At 40.4% G+C, this 19,077-nt stretch overlaps 1 protein-coding gene across 3 annotated transcripts in view; it reads right to left on the bottom strand.

Annotated features, from left to right (window-relative positions):
* The window catches only part of erf (Ets2 repressor factor), a 36,781-nt gene that overhangs the window by 7,833 nt on the left and 9,871 nt on the right, over positions 1–19,077 (bottom strand). For 2 of the 3 annotated variants that reach the window (XM_079878636.1, XM_079878635.1), the window contains exon 2: positions 4–223. In XM_079878636.1, coding sequence (XP_079734762.1) covers positions 4–35 — 32 coding nt within the window. In that variant the 5' untranslated portion in view covers positions 36–223. Of the gene's footprint in view, positions 1–3; positions 239–19,077 lie in introns of all 3 variants that reach the window. The other variant, XM_079878634.1, reaches the window with a different exon arrangement.

The raw sequence follows: 19,077 nt of genomic DNA, 5'->3' as shown, positions 1-19,077 counted from the left end.
TACCTGAGCGCTCGGCTGAGCTTGTCATAATTCATCTGGGGCTTGCACTTGCGGGCGCCCCACAGTCGTGCCACCTCGTCCGGGTCTTTGATGACGAACTCGCCGTAATCCCCCTGCCAGGCGATGACATCATGGTACTCCTCCTTCCGCAGCAGCTCCAGGATGAAGTGCCACAACTGGATCTGTCTGGAACCAGGACTCGACTCCGGCTTGTAGGCCCAGTCTGGGAAGGCAAACCCTAGAGGTCAGACACAAAAACACTTGAGTCTTGCCACTTCGACTCAATCTAGTCAATGTTTGGCGAGATTAAGTTTCACCACATCTAATCTCGATTAATAAGGGGGACGTATTACTTCTGCAGTCTGTTAAATGACATTAAGCCAAGGGAACAACGTGTCTCCAAGGCTGTAGGCCTTTATGCAGACTAAGGCTATGTTCACACTTAGCGTCTTTTTTCAAACTGCCAGCGTCTGTTCTACATTATAACCCTATGGAGTAAACCGTTTTTTTCAAAAAAGTCCTGAGCGCTTTTTTAGACGCTACCGCCGGCGTCTTTTTCTGCAGCTCAGAGCGTCTTTTTAAGTTGAAAAAAGTTAAACTTTTCTGAAAAGAACGCCCTACGTCAAGCGCCTTTTTGACAGCTGACCAATGACAAGCGAGTAGCGAGACCTGTCGTTTCCATAACAACAAGAAAAAATGGAGACGGTGCCGGTAGATAAACTAATCGTCCTTGTTGCAATGATTTGTAGCAGGTCTTCAAACTGACTTTTGTGTAGTCTAAAATATGCCACAAACCGTGCATCATCCAACCGGAGCTCCTGGACTAAATTGTTGTAAGCACCATACAGTTTCCTTCCCCGTATAATGTCGTGCACCCACAAACGTCTTTGTGAACCGACATTCTCCTCCCCGGTAACTTCAAAAGCCAACTTTCTCTTCCTCGACATTTTTTGCATCACACAGCACTAGGCTACTGTTGCAGCTGTTGTTATAGCAACAAAAGACGCGCTCGGCTGCTATTTGTAACCGCTAAGTGTGAACATAGCCTAAAGGCTGATTTATACTTCTGCGCCAGACTTAAGCTGGTTTTCATTTATCCTTCTGCGTCGTTGTCCGCGTTGACGTGTAATTACACATGCAGACCGCTACTAGGCTGTGTCCATGGGCATATTGATGGTGCAACCCACAGTATCAAGGCAAAAGGAGGAAATGCGACGCTATCGAAGATTTTTGGAGAGGTGCACGCCAGGCTACGCTTTCTACACAGCCTACGGCATAGCTATGGTGTAGGTTCGACGCAGAAGTATAAATTAGCCTCAACTTTCCTGAATTTTAGTCTGGTAAAAGTTTGTATGCAATTCCTTTCTCTCAATCATCTCTGAGTCTGAATAAGTTGTCAGAATTCCATAGTGCCTAGTTAACAAGCGCTTCAATCAAGAATCCTTGAGGCAGTAGTCAAAACAACACAAACACACACACACACACACACACACACACACACACACACACACACACACACACACACACACACACACACACACACACGCGCGCGCACGCAGATGGTACACAGTCTCCACTTTTAGACTCAATACTTGCAGAAAAAGAAGAAAATAAGCAGGAGGTTGCTGGAGGCGAGACAAAAACATGGCCGTGACTTTGAGGGTCTTATGTCTCATTACAGAAACTGTTTGTGCTTTGGGACGTTAACATGGACAGACGGTTACACAACATGCTAAGTGACAGACCTATTACAAATTCATGCACAACGCTGAGTCAACGTGACGGTATGAGACGGCGGAAAAGCTCTTTGAAACAAGCCTGTCAAACACAACGGAGAAACACCTGAGAGTTTGCCGTTGGCGTGCTTGGTCAAGTATGAAAAAGCAAAGTCTGCAGACACAATAAGAATGAGGTGCAGTATTTCTGCTGACTCTAAATTAGACACGATTTCCTATTAGGAAAGAAAAAACTAAACCAGAGAACACAACAATGAACCAAGATTATATCTCTTAGGCGCACCATGTCAGGTGGGAACGACTGAAAATAACAGCATAATTCCCACACTCGCACACAAAAGAGAAAGAGAGGGTCTTGGCGCACGACGTGTTGTTGTACTCAGTGGAATGCCCCTTTCAGATGGTTCAGAGCTTGGCTGCTTATAAAGCCTATCACAGTGTTAAGTAGCGAATGCAGAACAGCTCAGAACAACAGTACCGCCACCGCCAACTGCACACATGTGCTGCAGGGACGCATGCTGCGCAGGGGGGCGGTAGGATGACTTGGACATCGTGGGCTGGTACTAACTGTCCGTGACAACTGCTAAACAGTCGGCAATGTGGCTTGACTCATGACTGAGATGTTTGGTTGAGAGATCTAGCAAATCGGAGATGTAAAACTGACTTGGCCCACTGAAAAGAAGCAGATCAGTTAGACTACTTGATATAAGCACATGGTTAACCCAGAGGTAATTAATACTGTCATATGGGCAACAAGTCAGTAATTATACAAATTTAAGTTTTACAAAATTCAACTTCACAAAATGTGGTTCATGTATAAAGTAGTTAAAACTTAAGTAACAGCTCAGTAGTGAGAGAGTATGTTGATTCACTAACTACTCAAGTGGATTCAGCAAGTTCAGTCAGTCAAGAATTTGTCAAACCAGCTTATGAAAGTCACTAATATATCAGACAACACTTCTGATTTCAGCAAATAAGAGACATTCAATCATGAATCGGACTGCTCTGGTTGTGCTGTATGATGTTGATTCACTAAAAATAACCAGTCAAAATAACTCATGAATCAATTCAACAGAAAGATGCGTTCTCACCATTTTGCGCAAAATAGTCTTCTCAACATTCAATTCAGACTGCAAACACACTTAATTCACAAAATAAGTAAAATAGGATTCCTTTTTCTGGCTGTTGGAAGTTTCAGCAATGCAGGAGACCCTGGAAATAATACTGTTTACTGGTTGACATAAAAAAAATAAAAATAAAAACTCTCCACCAAATGAGCCTGTAATTTCAGCCCTTTTACACAAAGAGGTTTGTAGGAATGAGACTTCAAAAAGTCTCCAGATCCTCAAGTTTAATGCATTTCCCACCATTCATTCCAATTTTACCAAGACATGTCACACTAAACAGATCATATATGATTAGTCGTGTGTTTGTGGGCTCAGACCTCCACCGAGCGAGTGGGCACACAGCAACACAAAGCTTCCCACAGTGGGTGCGCGTCAGCACTGACTCACGGCGTATGCGTGAGTGTATTTGTCATTCAGCTTTCAGAAGAAGTGCGCCTTTTCCCTCCGCTCTCATACCTTTTTCTCTCTCTCTCGTGCGTTGGGTCCCTGGCTCCCATACCATCTCCTAGCAACAAGACACTTTAGTGCTATAAATACACGTATAGCAAAGAGAATTTTTTTTATCTCAATCAATTAATGAAATCAAAATGCAAAAGCTGTAGTAAAAATATCCAAAGTACATTTGATTCTAATACACTAAGGCGGATTAAAAGGACAGCTCACCTAAAAAAAGAAAAGAAAATTAATTTACTCAACTTCATATCTGGTTTAAAACCTGTATGACTTCCTTCATTGAAACACAGAGGATATTTTGAAAAATGCCTTAGTTGTCTTTTTGTCACTTTGACACAGTGTCGTTTTTGTTCCCAGTGGGCTTCAATGTTTTTTTGTAGGACATGTATGGACAAAAACAGTTCTTCAAAATATCTTCTTTGTAGAAGAAAGTCACACAAGTTTGAAACAACCTTTGAGAGTGAGTAAATGATGACAGATTTTAAAATTTTGGGTGAAGTATCCTCAAGTCAATTAGCTATTTATTGCTATGGCATTGATAGGTGGTTCAAAATAAGTCTGCGAAATGGCAAATTTTAATACATAAGCCCAGTTTTCTTTTTAACTCTCTAAGCAGCAACAGTAATAGTAATGTTTCCCTTACAAAGAGTGAATGAGAAAGCCACTGGCAGCATGTTGACGATCAACAGGTTGACGTTCTTTAATAAGAAGTAGGGACATAAAATAAACCCCTGGCGCGGGCTAAACGGCAGACTCTGGGGAGGGCCGAGGACTGACTTTATAAGAAACCGCTTTGAGGTACTTTCAAACAAACCAGTGTGCCATAACACACTCTTTTTTTCACTCAAGACCACAAGCCCACAAGACAACTTAGCGCGTGCACACAAACACGCTAAATCAAAGCGCAATAACAGCTAAAACAGGCACGTCCCCTGGTGTCAGTGGGTTCTGCTGGGACTGCTGTTTCTCTGACGGTTACTGTCACTAATGGGTATGGAGTCAGGAGACCGCCAGACAAAACCCTCACTTGACAGGGCCCTGTACACACACTTAGAAAAACAATATGACATAAGCATTACATGATAGCACCTGTACAAACTGTACCGGCACGAAAAAACAAACCGGCTGACAAACATTACACGCAAGGTAGGGGAAATTGGACACTAACATCCGTCTTGGCCTCGTTCTTTTGCCCTTTCTGTACGCAAAGTCTGTAAAAACACCACCTATTGCCGTCGTCTCTGTTTGCGATTAGTGCTCAGATGCAACAGCTCTTTTTATGGTGAAGCCGTGACGCAAGTACGAAAAAGAAAACAAAAAAGTCGTCCTCTGCATCTCTGGTCTGTATTTAAAGGCTCAGAAATGTTTAGGGCCCCCGCGCTCATTCGTTCTGTTTCTCTCCCCCACTTCCCTCCCTTCCTCCTATTCTTTGTGGGCTCTATATTTAGGCAGAGGAAAAGGTCGTTCTCCATCTACTAATGATGGTGGCGACAGGGAAAAAAAATGGCACGAGTGTGTGCCAGCTTGAATGTGTGCAGTATGAGTAATACAAAAGAACCACGAGCAGCTCTGCTGCCTAAATGCTTGTCTTACAATCGACAGTGTCACTCTGCCTTGCACAGTGCTGAAAAATACTGAATGATACGCGACACTTCGGCGTCCATCTGCACGTTCAACAGTTGTTCGCATTGATCCGAGCTGCGCAGAATGAGTAGGCTAAGTGTTGTTTTGGACTAACGAGAACGCCCCGGATGGAAAATACAACAGAACCCTGCAAACTGCATGTTTATGTGTCTCACATTCTCTCGAGGCAAAATAGATCTCACCTTCTTGTTTGCGTTAAGACGACTCATCTGGGTGATACCTGGAGGCTACTTGGTTTAGATGCACATAATCAGTGATTCACAGTCATGTAATGGTGACATAATGATGCAGTTCTATCAATATAAATTTGGGGATACTTTTACCAGCATTTTCATGCTCAAAAACTATTGCTCGTCACATCAAGATTCAGTGTCAAGACAGAGCTATTTAATTAGCATTTAAACTTCATCAAAAATCAAGACCCTGTTTTGAGGAGTGCGATTCATTTCCACAGATCAGTTCTTTGTTTTTGTGCGTTTCAATAAATCACTAATTCAACAATTCGTTTGCTCAATCACTCAAAAATATTTTTAGAAAACAAATAGTTAGGGAATAATGCTGTAAAACTGATTTTAAATAATTTTTTTTTTTTTACAAAACTACTCAAGCATTTAGAGTAAAAAACATAACGGGGCTGATTACAATAAACAACTTTAATGTTCATTGGTGTGGATAAACAATAAGGCTGCCCAATGGCCACACAAAATTGCTAAAATCTCGTCTTGGCGAGTTTCCTAGTTGGCTTACACAGTTAAATAAATCAAGTGTATCAGTATACTAGATCTCTGCATTAGGTCTTAAAGTGACAGCACTACGGACGTCACGGTTCGGTGCATACAGTCAGACGACAAACACAGTCAAGTCACTGGCGATCCACTCTTTTAACTCGCTAGTTCGAAAACGAAAGTTAAATGCGCATGGTGCGTGTCCACTGGCGAGTGTGTGTGTGTGTTGGCGCTCAACTTCCATAGGAATGAATTGAAAACACTCACTTTGCTCCACACCGTTATGAATGCCCGTGCGGCTGTGGGCATTTTACTTTAGTTTTCGAACTAGCAAATTAAAAGCGAGGTGCAAAAGAGTGGATCGCCTGTGACTGACTGTATTCACCGAGCCGTGACGGTTCGAGGTGAATACATGTACCGCATTTGATTACTTTATTAAATTTCTGTACCTGAAAACTAGACCTATCTGAAAAAACACTGTTTATTTTGTATCTTTGTTCTATTGTATTAATTTGTGCTATTGCCTGTTGTTTGATTTTTTTGTTCTTATTTTATTACTTAAAACAACTTTCAATAACAACTTCACTTGTCTTTAATAAAGTTTGAAATTTATATTAGTTAGACTTAAATTTATATTTGTCGAAATTTTAATAGATATTGAAATTTCACTGGTATGTATTGTTGGTGTCATAACCTTATTTATTCACAATACAAGGTAACATGGGTCAAAAACAAAACTATTTTCTTTTACTTGCGATCGGAACAGTAGAAAAAAATATTTAGCATTGAGCCCTGTATTGTTCTCATTCTTGGTGTGAATGGACCTTTACACAGGGTAACTGTGATCACACCAAGCAGAAAAAGGTGATCCATGGACAAGACAGACAGAGAAAGGGAAGTATATGGAGAGAGCGAGTTAACCAGAAAGAGAGAACAAACACTCAGGTTGAGAAGAGAGGATCAAAGCGTTGGCCAGTCATCTGTAGATGTGCAGTGCTAGCCTGCAGCCCTCACATGATCGCCGCCATGCACTCTTACATAACAAGCTGTGTGTGTATTTGTCTGTCCACAACACAGTCATGCCTTCTCTTGCTAACCCTGATGGTAAGGTTCAGGGTTGTTGCCCCCTAACAGGCAGAAGACAGGCACGTAAATCCCTATGCTTCATCTCTTTCACCTCCATGCCAAAAAACAAAAACAACCTTTCGGATCCATTTGAGCTGGCGGTGCTAACTGGAGAAGGTGTGCTGATACTCTGCTGGTTAATCTCTAGTTACCTAGTGAAGGGTCAGGCCAACGGTGTGAGTTTCTTGGGGACATTGACGAGATGCAGAAAGAGGCAGAGTAACTGTCTGAAAGTGGATGAATGATACATAAATTCAGCAAACCAATGGATTTTTGCTTACACCAATCGACTTCAGTAAGTCATATTGAAATAAATTAGGCATTCAGTTGTTCAGTTCATTGCTACAACTAGTTTAGGCGCTTCCAAATGAATTTTATTGATTTTCCATTGATGCTAATAAAGGGCCGCCGCCACAGAGCAAAGGTTTACAGTTGCACAAATGGACACTAGTTTAATGTAATGACTGGCTTATACACTAACATTAAAATCCATTTGTTACTGTAAACACTTTTTTGATTGCAATTAAATATTCACCAAATATGTCACCAGATATCACATTAATATCACTGCACAGGTTCAGTAAATATTAGCATGCTCAACAGCATTCAAAACTGAACCGGTGTGGTAGCAAGGTAAACACTGCGACAGCTTTAATTTAGGATGTGTTTGTTGACATGCAGCACAACTAGCTCATTTGACTGAACAATAATACATTCCTGTATGCTGTCAGCGACAGGCATTGTTATCACTTTAACTGTAAATAAATCAAGGTTGATTGATCACAGAAAGCTATTTCCATCAGGGCCACCGCTGAAGTACACAGACGCATGGCGACATGCAAACGAAATTGAAAAGCAGTGACAGAAATGCAATGAGCAACGGGTTTACAAAGAGCGCAGCATCTCTACAATAAAAGAGAGTTAATTCAGAGTTGTGCAGTGAAACGGACAGACACAAACTAAATTGTCAATATTAAAATAGCATTTTAAATAAATAAATAAAACATTAAAAACAGAACCATTCAAGTTTTTTTTTTTTTTCATTGGGTGTTAAAAAGTTTCTTAAAAAAGTGACAAACAATCTTTTTGCACTTGAATGGACAAATACACACATAAATGTGTCAAAATATCCTCGTAAAGACAGTCGGTTATGTTATGTTCAGCCTAAAGTTCCTGCTGCTGTCTCTATATTAAATCAAACAACAAAAAAGAAAATTCACTTGCTGTTCTTGACTGAATGACTTTATAATAGGGGTGTAACGGTACACAAACATGGCGGTTTGGTACGTACCTCGATATTGAAGTTACGGTTCAGTACAGCGGGGGGGGGGGGGGGGGGGGTTAAATGAAACAAATTTGCTTTTTTCTTTTTTTAATTAAAATTTATTTTGTTTTTATTTATTTTTTTACAAATGTGTTTAAATAATTCTATTATATTTGAAATATTTGAAATAATTTAACAAATCTAAGCTGATGCTGTAAACTATATGGGGAGCACTTAATTATATACCGTATTACTATACTATTAAAGGTTACAATTAACAACAGAGCCCAAATTATTAAATTCAGTTGCTATTTATTTTTAGATATAATAAACACCCAAATATATAAAAAAAAAACATGTACTGTAAATTGCACATAAGGCAGGTTTTGAATTAACAATCTAATTATAAAATTAATTTTCTACTCCAATTCATTTTTGAAATAGAATTATTTAGACAATGGCTGTCATAACTTGTGACAAATTTATTTAAACATACATTAAATAATCAAGACATTACTAATAGGTTAAGTCAATTTAATGAATAGGATAATACAGTGCATATACAAAATTCTTCTCTCTAGAGTTAATTTCTCTTGCGAACTAACCTGCTGTCGACAATAAATGCCTGAGGTAAATGTAATGCTACATGGGATATTATTCTCAAGCTGGTTTATTGGTATCTTTCCACAGTTGAAACATTGGTTGAGAGATGTAAACATACAGATAGATGGCATCTTCCTCTGCTTCTGTGCTTTTTACTGATAGCAAACAGCATTACATTACCTTGCGCGCCCCCTTCTGGATTGGAGTGTGGATCGCCTGTTACTGAATGTATCCGTCGTGCGACCATGCATTGAACAGTGACGTCCGTATCGTATGGTTCGGGACGAATACATGTACCGTTACACCTACTATATAATGTATACTAAGTGCTAATACAAGTGCTGTATTACTTTACATTTTATTACAGTTTCTGTACCCGAATACCTGAAAATCTTTTGTTTCAGTCGTATCTTTGTTCAGTTAGAGCGACTGCTAATTTGTTCTAATTACTGTTTACTTGACTTTAATCATGCTTGAAATTCATTAGTTCTAGTTGTTTTTGCTATGGTATTTTTAAACCACAGGCAACAGTTCATTGTGTAAGTGTTCTTTAGCCTGTTGATTTTTTGTTCATGGTATTCAGCTACAATAAAATGTTTAGCAATGAGACTTAGAATAAATGTGAATGATATACTTTTTTTTTTTTTTACCTTATTGGAATCGAAATTAGGAATCGATAAGCAGAATTGGAATTTTTAAAATTCAAACAATACCTAACCCTGTTAATATAAAAACGGTACGACAGCAACTACCTGCTGGAAAAACGTTAAAGCATCTGCATTTTTCCACAAGACCGTAGACTACACTAACCCAGCAGTATGAAAATAATGCAACAAGCACCCTGTGCCAACAGTCTACATTATAGTCACAATACAGATAATCTGTCTCCTTGATCTAAAGTGTGTGTGATATTGCGCACTTGGACAGGTGTTTTGGGAACACTTTAACCTAAATACGAGAGAACTGAGGGCAAAAGGGATCAAGTGTTTGATTTCATTTGCACGCGTTATCCTCTGCATAACGCGAGGTCATTTAGCCACCCATGTAACATCGTGTGGGTATTTCCCACCCAGGCAGAAGCTGAAGAGTACCTTGTGTCCCAAACGCCGTCGCCAAGGAGGAGCCATTAGCCATGTCTAATACTTTCACAGCTGTGGCTCCGTAAGCTAAACATCTAGTAGCTGTTATTTTCATGTCTACAATCTTCATGTCAACACCAGAGAGACCAAAAACTCCAGTTACCGGCACAAGGCGGTGGAGACAGCGCTCCAGATGTCCGGGACGCCACAGTGCGACGGCCAACTCTGCCCAGACAGAAACCAGACGCGTCACAGGGGAGTTCCTCGTAGGGATATGATTAAATCAACCATAAATGGTCAGGCAGGGTGCATTTCTGGGCCAATTTTCCTGCTATGTGAGGACTGCCGAGCATGAGGAGCAGCCTGCGACGGCCGTCTGCCAAACAATCCTTACCAACAGGCCTGTGCAGGTCTCCTGAACTGCTCGTGCACTCGCTAACCAGGCCAGCGAGCATCACCAAAAACCTTTCTGAAACATTAGCCTACATCATGTACCTCATATGACACACACACAAATTCAGCTGAGAAGCATGTCAATTCAATATGTAAAATGAACATAATACCTGCATTTTTTACTTTTCTGAGGACTACTATACAGTTTTCTGCTTGGGGACTGTTCCAAAACTTGCTTGATATTTGAAATTTAAGCTGGTATGAAACATGAACAGTATTATCTCTATAAAATCAACACTTTAACTGTACAAAAGTTCAATGTCAGTCAAGCATTAATTTGGATTTGCTATAAAAAGCAAATGTTTAAATACTCAAGTGTACAAAAGTGCAAAGCTTATGGCCTGATGTTCGATCCATTGTACATGTAAACATGATATTCTCACAGTGTTGCTAATATCATTAACAAACAGTAAAACAAAGTTTAGTTTCAGTTTTATTTTTTAATTGTTTGAATTTCATTTAGACTAAATGCATTTCAATGCAACCTCTTAAGAGTTCAAGAATTTAAGAGTACAGGATAATCAATATGAAACCTAAGTTGGTCCGCATTACTCCTCAAAGAAAACAAAAAGATAAATCCCTCCAATGGAAGATATTAAAAACATGATTTACTAGAGCAAAAAAAGTTAAAAAGAAGCAGAAAACAGCAACCTCTCAGTTCACTGGTAATGTGAAATCTCCACGATTTAATCTTAAAAGTCTCCCAGCCATCATGTTCTCTTCATCAGAGTGTTAAATCACACACTCCAGTGGCCTTCGCTCAGGCAGCCGAGCAAAAGTCATTAGGATCGCCGAGGTTGCAAGGGTGATAGTGGCATTACGTTTTATCAGCAAGACGTGGGTTTCTAATATCTTATCACAGTGAAGCTTTCATCCTGGATTTATCTCCTGCAGGGAGCCACTTCTACATGAACTTTTAGCCGATTTCTTTTCCTTCCCCCACTTCTGTTCGCACTTAGTCATGGGCACAAAAGATCAATCAGAGGAAAACCAGTGCAGATCTGCTTGATTTTTCCGGTTCCAGATACTGGTTCTAGATAAGGGGACCCCCCCCCCACAAAAAAAACCTGATAAGACTTCTATGCCACAAAGATCAACTTAGATGTTTTTAATGCTGCCTCTACATAGGTGGATGTTCTTTTTAGTCCACCCAAAAAATCTGTCATCAATTACTCACCCTTATTTCATTCCAAACCTGAAGAAAAAAGGAAGACTTTTTGAAGAATGTTTGACTTTTATTGCATGGACATTTCAAAATATCTTTTTTTGGGGTCCACAGAAGAAAAGGTCTAATAGGTTTGGAATAAAATGAGGGCGAGTAATTGATGACTGGGTTTTCATTTTTGGGTGAACCTCCCCTTTAAATCTGAGATGCTCTAAACCAGCAACACTGTGCATGGTAATGCTAAAGTGAACCTCAGCCTTCTGGTCTTAGAGGGCAGGTGGAAGTCAGCCAGATTGAATCTGGCTACAATCATCAAGCTCAGCGTTTTCTCCTTGATGCTCAAAGCTCATTCAGAGCAGCTAATTTTAACTGCCATCACCCTGCCTATGCCAGATTATACAGGGTTGGGCAGGACTGACCAGGAGAACTCTTCTCAAGAGTGGCCGAAAACAGCAACACAAACTTAAACTGACTTAGCTGAGCAATAAACATGGTTTGCGTCTGTCTCGCCCATTCACTGCGCTCCCTATTATTGGCCTGTTCAGAAGACAGCTTACTAAATTCTCTACCGTGTTCCCTCCTAGTTGTGGGCTTTGATTCTGATTCTTCCTCATCCAGTTGTCAGAGATCATTGTTCTATTACTGGCATTTCCACGTGGCTGCAACTTAGACGCCGTACTTACCCCTTGCACCAATGCAAAACCTTGCAAGTTTTTGTCGTGCTGAAAACGAGGCGTATTCGCTGGTGAACCCTGCAATTTCCATGATGCCGAAAACAGGATTTAAGACAATTCTGCAGCAACAATGTCTAAAATATAGCATTTAACACAAAGCTCAGCTACATGTTGCAACATGTTTGAAGACATTCTCAGTTGATGACCCTATTGTGAGATTTACCTTTCAATTGGGGGATGGGTATTCAACTGATATGCAAAATCAGTTGAGTTACCTAATGTTGACTCATAGATATACTAAAAAAGCATCGTTGTCATAAAAGCATCATTCAAACCTTGAGTGCCGTATTTGGAGTAGCGGGTGGAGCCAGCATTGAAGTAAACCTAAGCTTGCATTTTGCCAATGATGCAACGTCTGATAAAGTGAAACGGCAATGTGATTGTCTGATTTCAAGCCCTGGCACCCTGCTGAGAGCTGTGATTGGTCCACATCAACAGCAAGAAAGCACTATTAAACCCAAAGGCTGACTAGGAGACAGTCATCTGGGCCCCAGGTGATTCTCTAGATTGTATGTGTGTGACCTGGCTGAGAAGCATGTGTGTGTGTGTTGTGGAATGTCTAAAGAAAAGCGAACGAGTGTGAGAGTGTGGCAGACAGGAGACTAGGTGTCTGAATATCTCCATGGGGACCCTGGAGGCAACGTTTGGTGCGTTCAACCTCCCCATTAACGACTAGCCACAGCAGGCAACGACTACGACTTGCATCTTAACTTTATAGTCAACATGAAAATTTGCCAACAATTTTACTTAAAAAAATATTCAACAATATTCAAAAATTAAGGCAAACCTGCTCAAAAAGCAGCTAGGTGAGAGCAATAAAACCATTTGGGCTCTTTTAATTCAAGTTTTTGTGCAATACACTCTTAAAAACGCAACGCTCAAAAAGCAACTGCAAATGACCAAAGACATCTGTTCTTGAAAGAAGATGCATTGACATTTTTTCGGTGCTAACTGTCAAAAAAGTGGAAAAACAGCATGATAATTTGAGAATCAACTCAATGTCAAATCTAAAAAGAAAAAATCTAGATAAGATAGTCAACCTCACTAATTGACTAGCCATCTCTTCTAGCTTACCGTAAGTAAAAAAATGTATGAGAAAACTTAAAAAAAATAAAAAAAAGTGTACAAACAATCAAGCACATTAAGACCAGGAGTGCGTATTTAGAAAAGTAAATAGGAGTCTATTTTGATTTCATGCTGACTTTAATTCCACTTTCCACCTCCATATCAGTGTGTAGAATTACGTAGTTTCCTAGACACTATTTCGAGGAGTACAACAATGACTGTAGAGCATTGCGCACTCGACGCCGATGCCACCCATCTGGAATTAAGAACGAGCAAGAACGTAAGATCACAAAAGAGATCAAGCACATGATGGAGTGGAAAAAGAGGTGGTGGTGTGGGGCAGAGAACGAGAAGTCAATAGATTGCCTCTTTTCAAGTTCTGTGTTGTGGTTAGGTCTCTAGACTCAGTCTTCACTTTCATTTTCCTCCAAAGACGAACGCACATGCACACACACAGTTGCTGGCGGCACACGGCGTGGCTCCAGCTGTGGGATTAGAACGCCGTCTCCACGGTCGCTCCTTGTTTTCTCTCCCACCCCCGGGCCAAGACTGCAGCACCAGAAACCCTCGCCAATCCTTTCCCTCGCTGCTAATGGGCCTTTCATTTACAAGCTTTCCATTAGCACACAGACATCAGGCCTCCGCAAACTATGCATAGCCACATGTCAGTCACAGTCACTAGCTCTCGACGAAGTTAGAATTAGGCTAAATGTCCCATTGAGGCCGGCACGACTTTATAGGGCGTTCTACTTGAAACCACATGGTTTAAGGGTCTGGAAATCACCTAAGCACCATGAGACATCAGAATGCCACTGAAAATGTTCATTTCGCAAATAATTTCGCCTTTTAATACTCTAATTTCCACTGTTCTGCAAAAGTGGCTGAAAGTTCCACCGCCACATTCAGTGGCCTACACGGAATCAGAAACCCACTGACAGGTTCTGAAAGCACTCTCTCCTCCACGCAGACCTCCGTGACTCAGATCAGGAGCCCAGACCGAACCTGCGGAGTATGTAGTATCAATCATGATCACTGTCTCTCTTCCTCTCTGTCTCTATTCCTAGCCATACTGCACCGGCACTGGATCCTGCCTGCAAAAATAAATTGGTTGCATAAAAATAAAAGTGGGAGCGAGTCAAAGTGGCGTCACCACAAAGATGGCAGCTCAAGAGACGGAGAGAGCGCGCAACTGTGAGAATTAGGAACGTGTGTGTGCCTCCTCCTTGAGCGTAGGCTGGTGTGTGTGTGTGTGTGTGTGTCTGTGTGTGTGTGTAATGCAACACAGACAGCAGCCATTAAAGTGGAATGTGGGGGGTCTGGGCCCCACTAATAAACTATGTGCTGCATATACACACACACACAAAACCCACACTTCAACCGTGACTTCTTGTCTTCATTACAACCATATTACGGGAAAGGGGTGCGCCACTGTCACAAAATCACTCTGATTTATATTTGTGACAAAAATGATACATACAAAAACAATAGTTTACACAATACAGGAATATAATCTATCGAAGAAAATTTCAAAAATTACAAAAGCAGGATTGGGGAAGTTACTTTGAAACTGTGACCAAACTACAAGCTGGAACTCTGGAAAACGTAGCTCACTGCAAACTATGAAGAAACAGCTACATTACAGCTATTAAGGGGAACCGCTTTTTATATATACCAATAAAATGATCAATTCGCCAATGATCAATCACTTACCCTCAAGTTCCAAACCTGTATGAGTTTCTTCTGTTGAACACAAAAGAAGATATTTTAAAGAATGTTGGTAATGGGGTTCAATGGGGTTCATCAAATGTCTGGTTAATGACATTCTTCAAAATATCTTTGTGTTCAGCAGAAGAAAGAAATTCATGCAGGTTTGAAATGACTTGAGGGTGAGTAAATGACAGAATGTTCATTTTTAAGTGAACTATTTCTTTAACAGTCGCAAATATTCTGTACAAAAAAAGAGCATGAAACAAGGATTGCACAGGAACTGTATCATATGTAACTAGCTCATTGAAATGAACAATCCAAAAATACTGATTTACTACGATAAATAGGATTTTGCAATCATTCAAATGAGAAAGAGAGATTAGACAAATGTCTTTGACTATTAGCCATAGTTTGTGTGTCTGCAGTGTGCAATATAAATGACACAAAAAACAGATTTGGAGCATTTTCTGACAGCAACAACAAATTTTCCCAACCTAGTAACCCAGCAATTTCTTTTTTGCCTCGTTCTTCTTTTTCAGATAGTTCAAAACTGAAAATAAACGTTTGAATGCTCCCTAACACCTCACAACATTCCTCACCATAAGCCTGGGCACAAACTCCAAAGGGGAATGCTCTTGAAAATGTCAGGGAAAGTATACACATCACAAACTCACAAATTGTTACATGAGCGTGACCACACACACACACACACAGACACACACACACCAAAAGGACAGCCAAAGCCACACGCTCACACAGACAAACACACACGGGGGGAAAACTGTCAGCCACAGTCTCGACAAAACCTCAGAGTTCCCACCAAACCGTGGTCGCCACTAGACACAACACTCCACAAGTTGGTTGAGCTCAAACCTCGGTTGCAACCTGCTTGGCACAAAGATCCAGCTGCACGGCATAAGAAACATGGGCACCTGAGGTTTGAAATGCAGATTAAAGAAAGGTGTGCTTGTTAGTCGTATGAGCTGATCACACCATTACAAACCATATTGCTCATCATAAAATCCAACCCTGTATTTCAAGAAAACTAGCCTGACTGAGAAAGCTATTGATCTGAGACTAAAAGACAGGAAAGCAAACGAGACTGACTCTAAAAAGATAAAAGAAGAGATATATCCAGCCCTTTTGAACTAAGATGAGACATGATTCAGGTCACAGTGATTGGATCCATCTTTCCATGCCAGAAAATGCCTTGGACAAACCCAATGGGATTTCCTATGACAACAGGCGCTCATGACAAGTTTCCTACTATGCGGTATTTTAAGCAGAACTTTTAGGATAGAGGTTTGTATCTAACTAACTTTAGCATTGGCAGAAGTCACTCTTATGCAAATGGAAAAATACTAACTCTTGGGCCTATTTAATGGGGGGGGGGGGGGGGGGTCTAAAGATGCAATAAGAAAGGTCCAAATCATCTGGTAGTTCATATCTACACTTCACTTCTGTTTCTCTAAATATTCTGAAAAGGTAGCTCAAGGGAGAAAGTAAATTAACATATGCCACTATAGGTCTAACCATAGTATATGAGTCTCGCTGTGCAGCTGGTTGGAGGTTTGTCTACACATGTTTCCAGGAAAAAACACAGGCCAGGAAACACAGCCAATCTGCAGAGCCGCATAAAACACCTTAACCAATCGAATGCACACTTCCTGAGTGACTCTAGACAGTCTAAATCATACAAGTAAGCAAGCCTGATTACATGATATGTTAACTTAAAAAGTAAGATCAATTGTCTGCAAAGAATCTCATGTCAAAACATTTGAAACAGAGAAACAAAAGGTTTCTCCATACTAGACGGTTTGTTATGGAAAAGCTGTATTTAAAAAACTGAAGGGTTTGGGATGAATTTAGTACAGCAATAACTGCTACATATCTCACTAGCTGGGTTTCCATCCAAACGTGAAGCGAATCTTTTCAAAGTTTGCAAAAACAAAAACAAAAAACATGCGAATTAGGTGCGTTTCCATCAAGTTGTTTAAGCGGATGACGTGGTATTGTTAACCTAGTAACCAACATTAAATAAAACACCATCAGGGGAAACTGTAGTGATGTGTCGTTCGTGAACAAGTCAATAATACGTCAAGTATTCACTTGCTGAATGCTATTTTGATGCGTGTGTGCGTGCAATCAGGTGTGATGACATTACCCCACCGCTCTCGATTCGTCGCACGCACATACACAAGGCAACAGATTAACATACAGTCACTGCATGGAGTGCGTGTGGTTGAGCAGAGTGGCAAAAAGATCATCCTTAATATCGGGTCAAAAAACAAGATGAGTAACAAATGCGAATGAAGTAGCAATATGGTTGCACTTTAAAAACATAGACAACAAGGCAGAACGTAGAATTTGTAAGGTAAACCTATCATATCGAGGAGGGATATGACAACCTTTAACAACCTTATAAATGTGTTCTGTTTTAAGAGTGATTTGCTTGGAATGGTTTCATTTTGGATGGTTAAATATAAATAAAATGTTCAATACTCGTGTAATAGTGTTTGATGGTTTTACTTAGCCTATACTTTTTTTTTTACCTCTTATTACTGAGCTGAGCCAAATGATCCAGTTCCCTAAAATGAGCCGGAATTCCCATCATGACGAAACAGCCGATTAGTCACGTGGGTTTAATGTTTGCAGAATTTATACGGCAAAAGTGTTTCCATCTCCCATTATTCGCATTAACTCTTTTAAGTCCAAAGTAGTCGATTGCCGAGTTCACGCGCATTGGTTTAGTTACCTATGATCACTCGGCAATCGACTACTTTGGACTTCAACCGAAAAACAGGATGTAAACAGGTATTTGCGCTGGCTTAAATAACATAATTTTTATACATATCTTTCACATCTACTGCAGTCAGATTCACTCATGTTCACTCTGAAGGAATCACTCACATGACCTGTGCACTTGTAATGACACATCAAGGATGTTAAGAGGCTAAAAGCAGGTTTAGTACTTGCCCCATTGAAGTCAACAGGGTGCAAATTTTAAAAATAGAATAACTCGGTGTAGGCAACACAGATTTTTGTCGTTGTTCTCTGTATTGACAGCACTCCAAATGTACAAAAAAATGAGCTCAATGTTAAAATTGACCGGAGTTCTCCTTTAAAACCCATCTCAAGTTAGCGTAAAAACTTTTTTGCGAATCAAGGGATTCTTTTTTTTTTGACGTTTCCGATGCAATACTTACAATGTGCATAATAACAGGGTGATGGAAACATAGCTACTGACTACTTCTTATGCTAACACAGAGGGGGAAAAAGCAAAAAACTATATGCAAAAAAACATCCAAATAGTTCCTCACAAAAAAGAAACTCCCATGGCATGTTCTTGCCAATGGAACATTGAATCATACCTTGCAGCGAAAGAGAAATTATACACCAACACCTACGCTCAGCCACCCTGACCCAGACCCTCCTTTGAAAAAATAATAGCACCCACCGCCACCCTCCCAAAGCGCTGGCTAATTGCCCATGTGGGTCCCTTAAACTTCATACACTGAAAGAGACAACAGAGAGCCCGGTTCCAGATGTGAGACCCACATGTGGCAAACTGTTGATATAATGAATAACGCAATTGGAAAAAGGCACCAAAAATAGGCCACTTATTGGCCTACAAGGCAGACAGACAGATATCGTGCTTAGCTGGGCAAGAGTTGACGCCAAACAGAGTGCCAAAGTGCAATCAACTGATGCAACTGTGTATCTTTTTGCATAAACCCTAGTCAAAAGCACATTGGAACTTTAGCAGCAGAGGATTAAATACAATGTAAACTGTTTTTCTGTGATCTAGGCCAAAATATGTTACAGAAAATACTAAAATAACAGTTCAAAACTCAAACTTGATCACAGCAGTATGGCAGTGACTTTATATCATGACAATACTATTAACCGGCAGGTAAAATAGCTGGTTTACGTGACTACTTAATCCCTTGGGTGGCAAAGTAGCTATTCAAAAGAAAGGGGCCGATCTCATCGCTCCAACACAAAGCCTAGGTGACCTGGGCGGGGAACACCTTGCCTAAAAAGAACCATTTGATACGGCACAAAGACTAACCGTACTGCTCATTTCCGTTTGTACAATTTTTTTTTTACCTACTGTTTAAGTAAAGTCTAATCTTACTAAACTAAAGGGCTGGGTGATGGTCAAAATGAATGAATGTACCTCAACTACAAGTTGGG

This window comes from Squalius cephalus (genome assembly GCF_949319135.1).
Source record: "Squalius cephalus genome assembly, chromosome: 8".
NCBI classification, from domain to species: domain Eukaryota; kingdom Metazoa; phylum Chordata; class Actinopteri; order Cypriniformes; family Leuciscidae; genus Squalius; species Squalius cephalus.
This window is presented reverse-complemented; position numbering and strand designations above follow the sequence as displayed.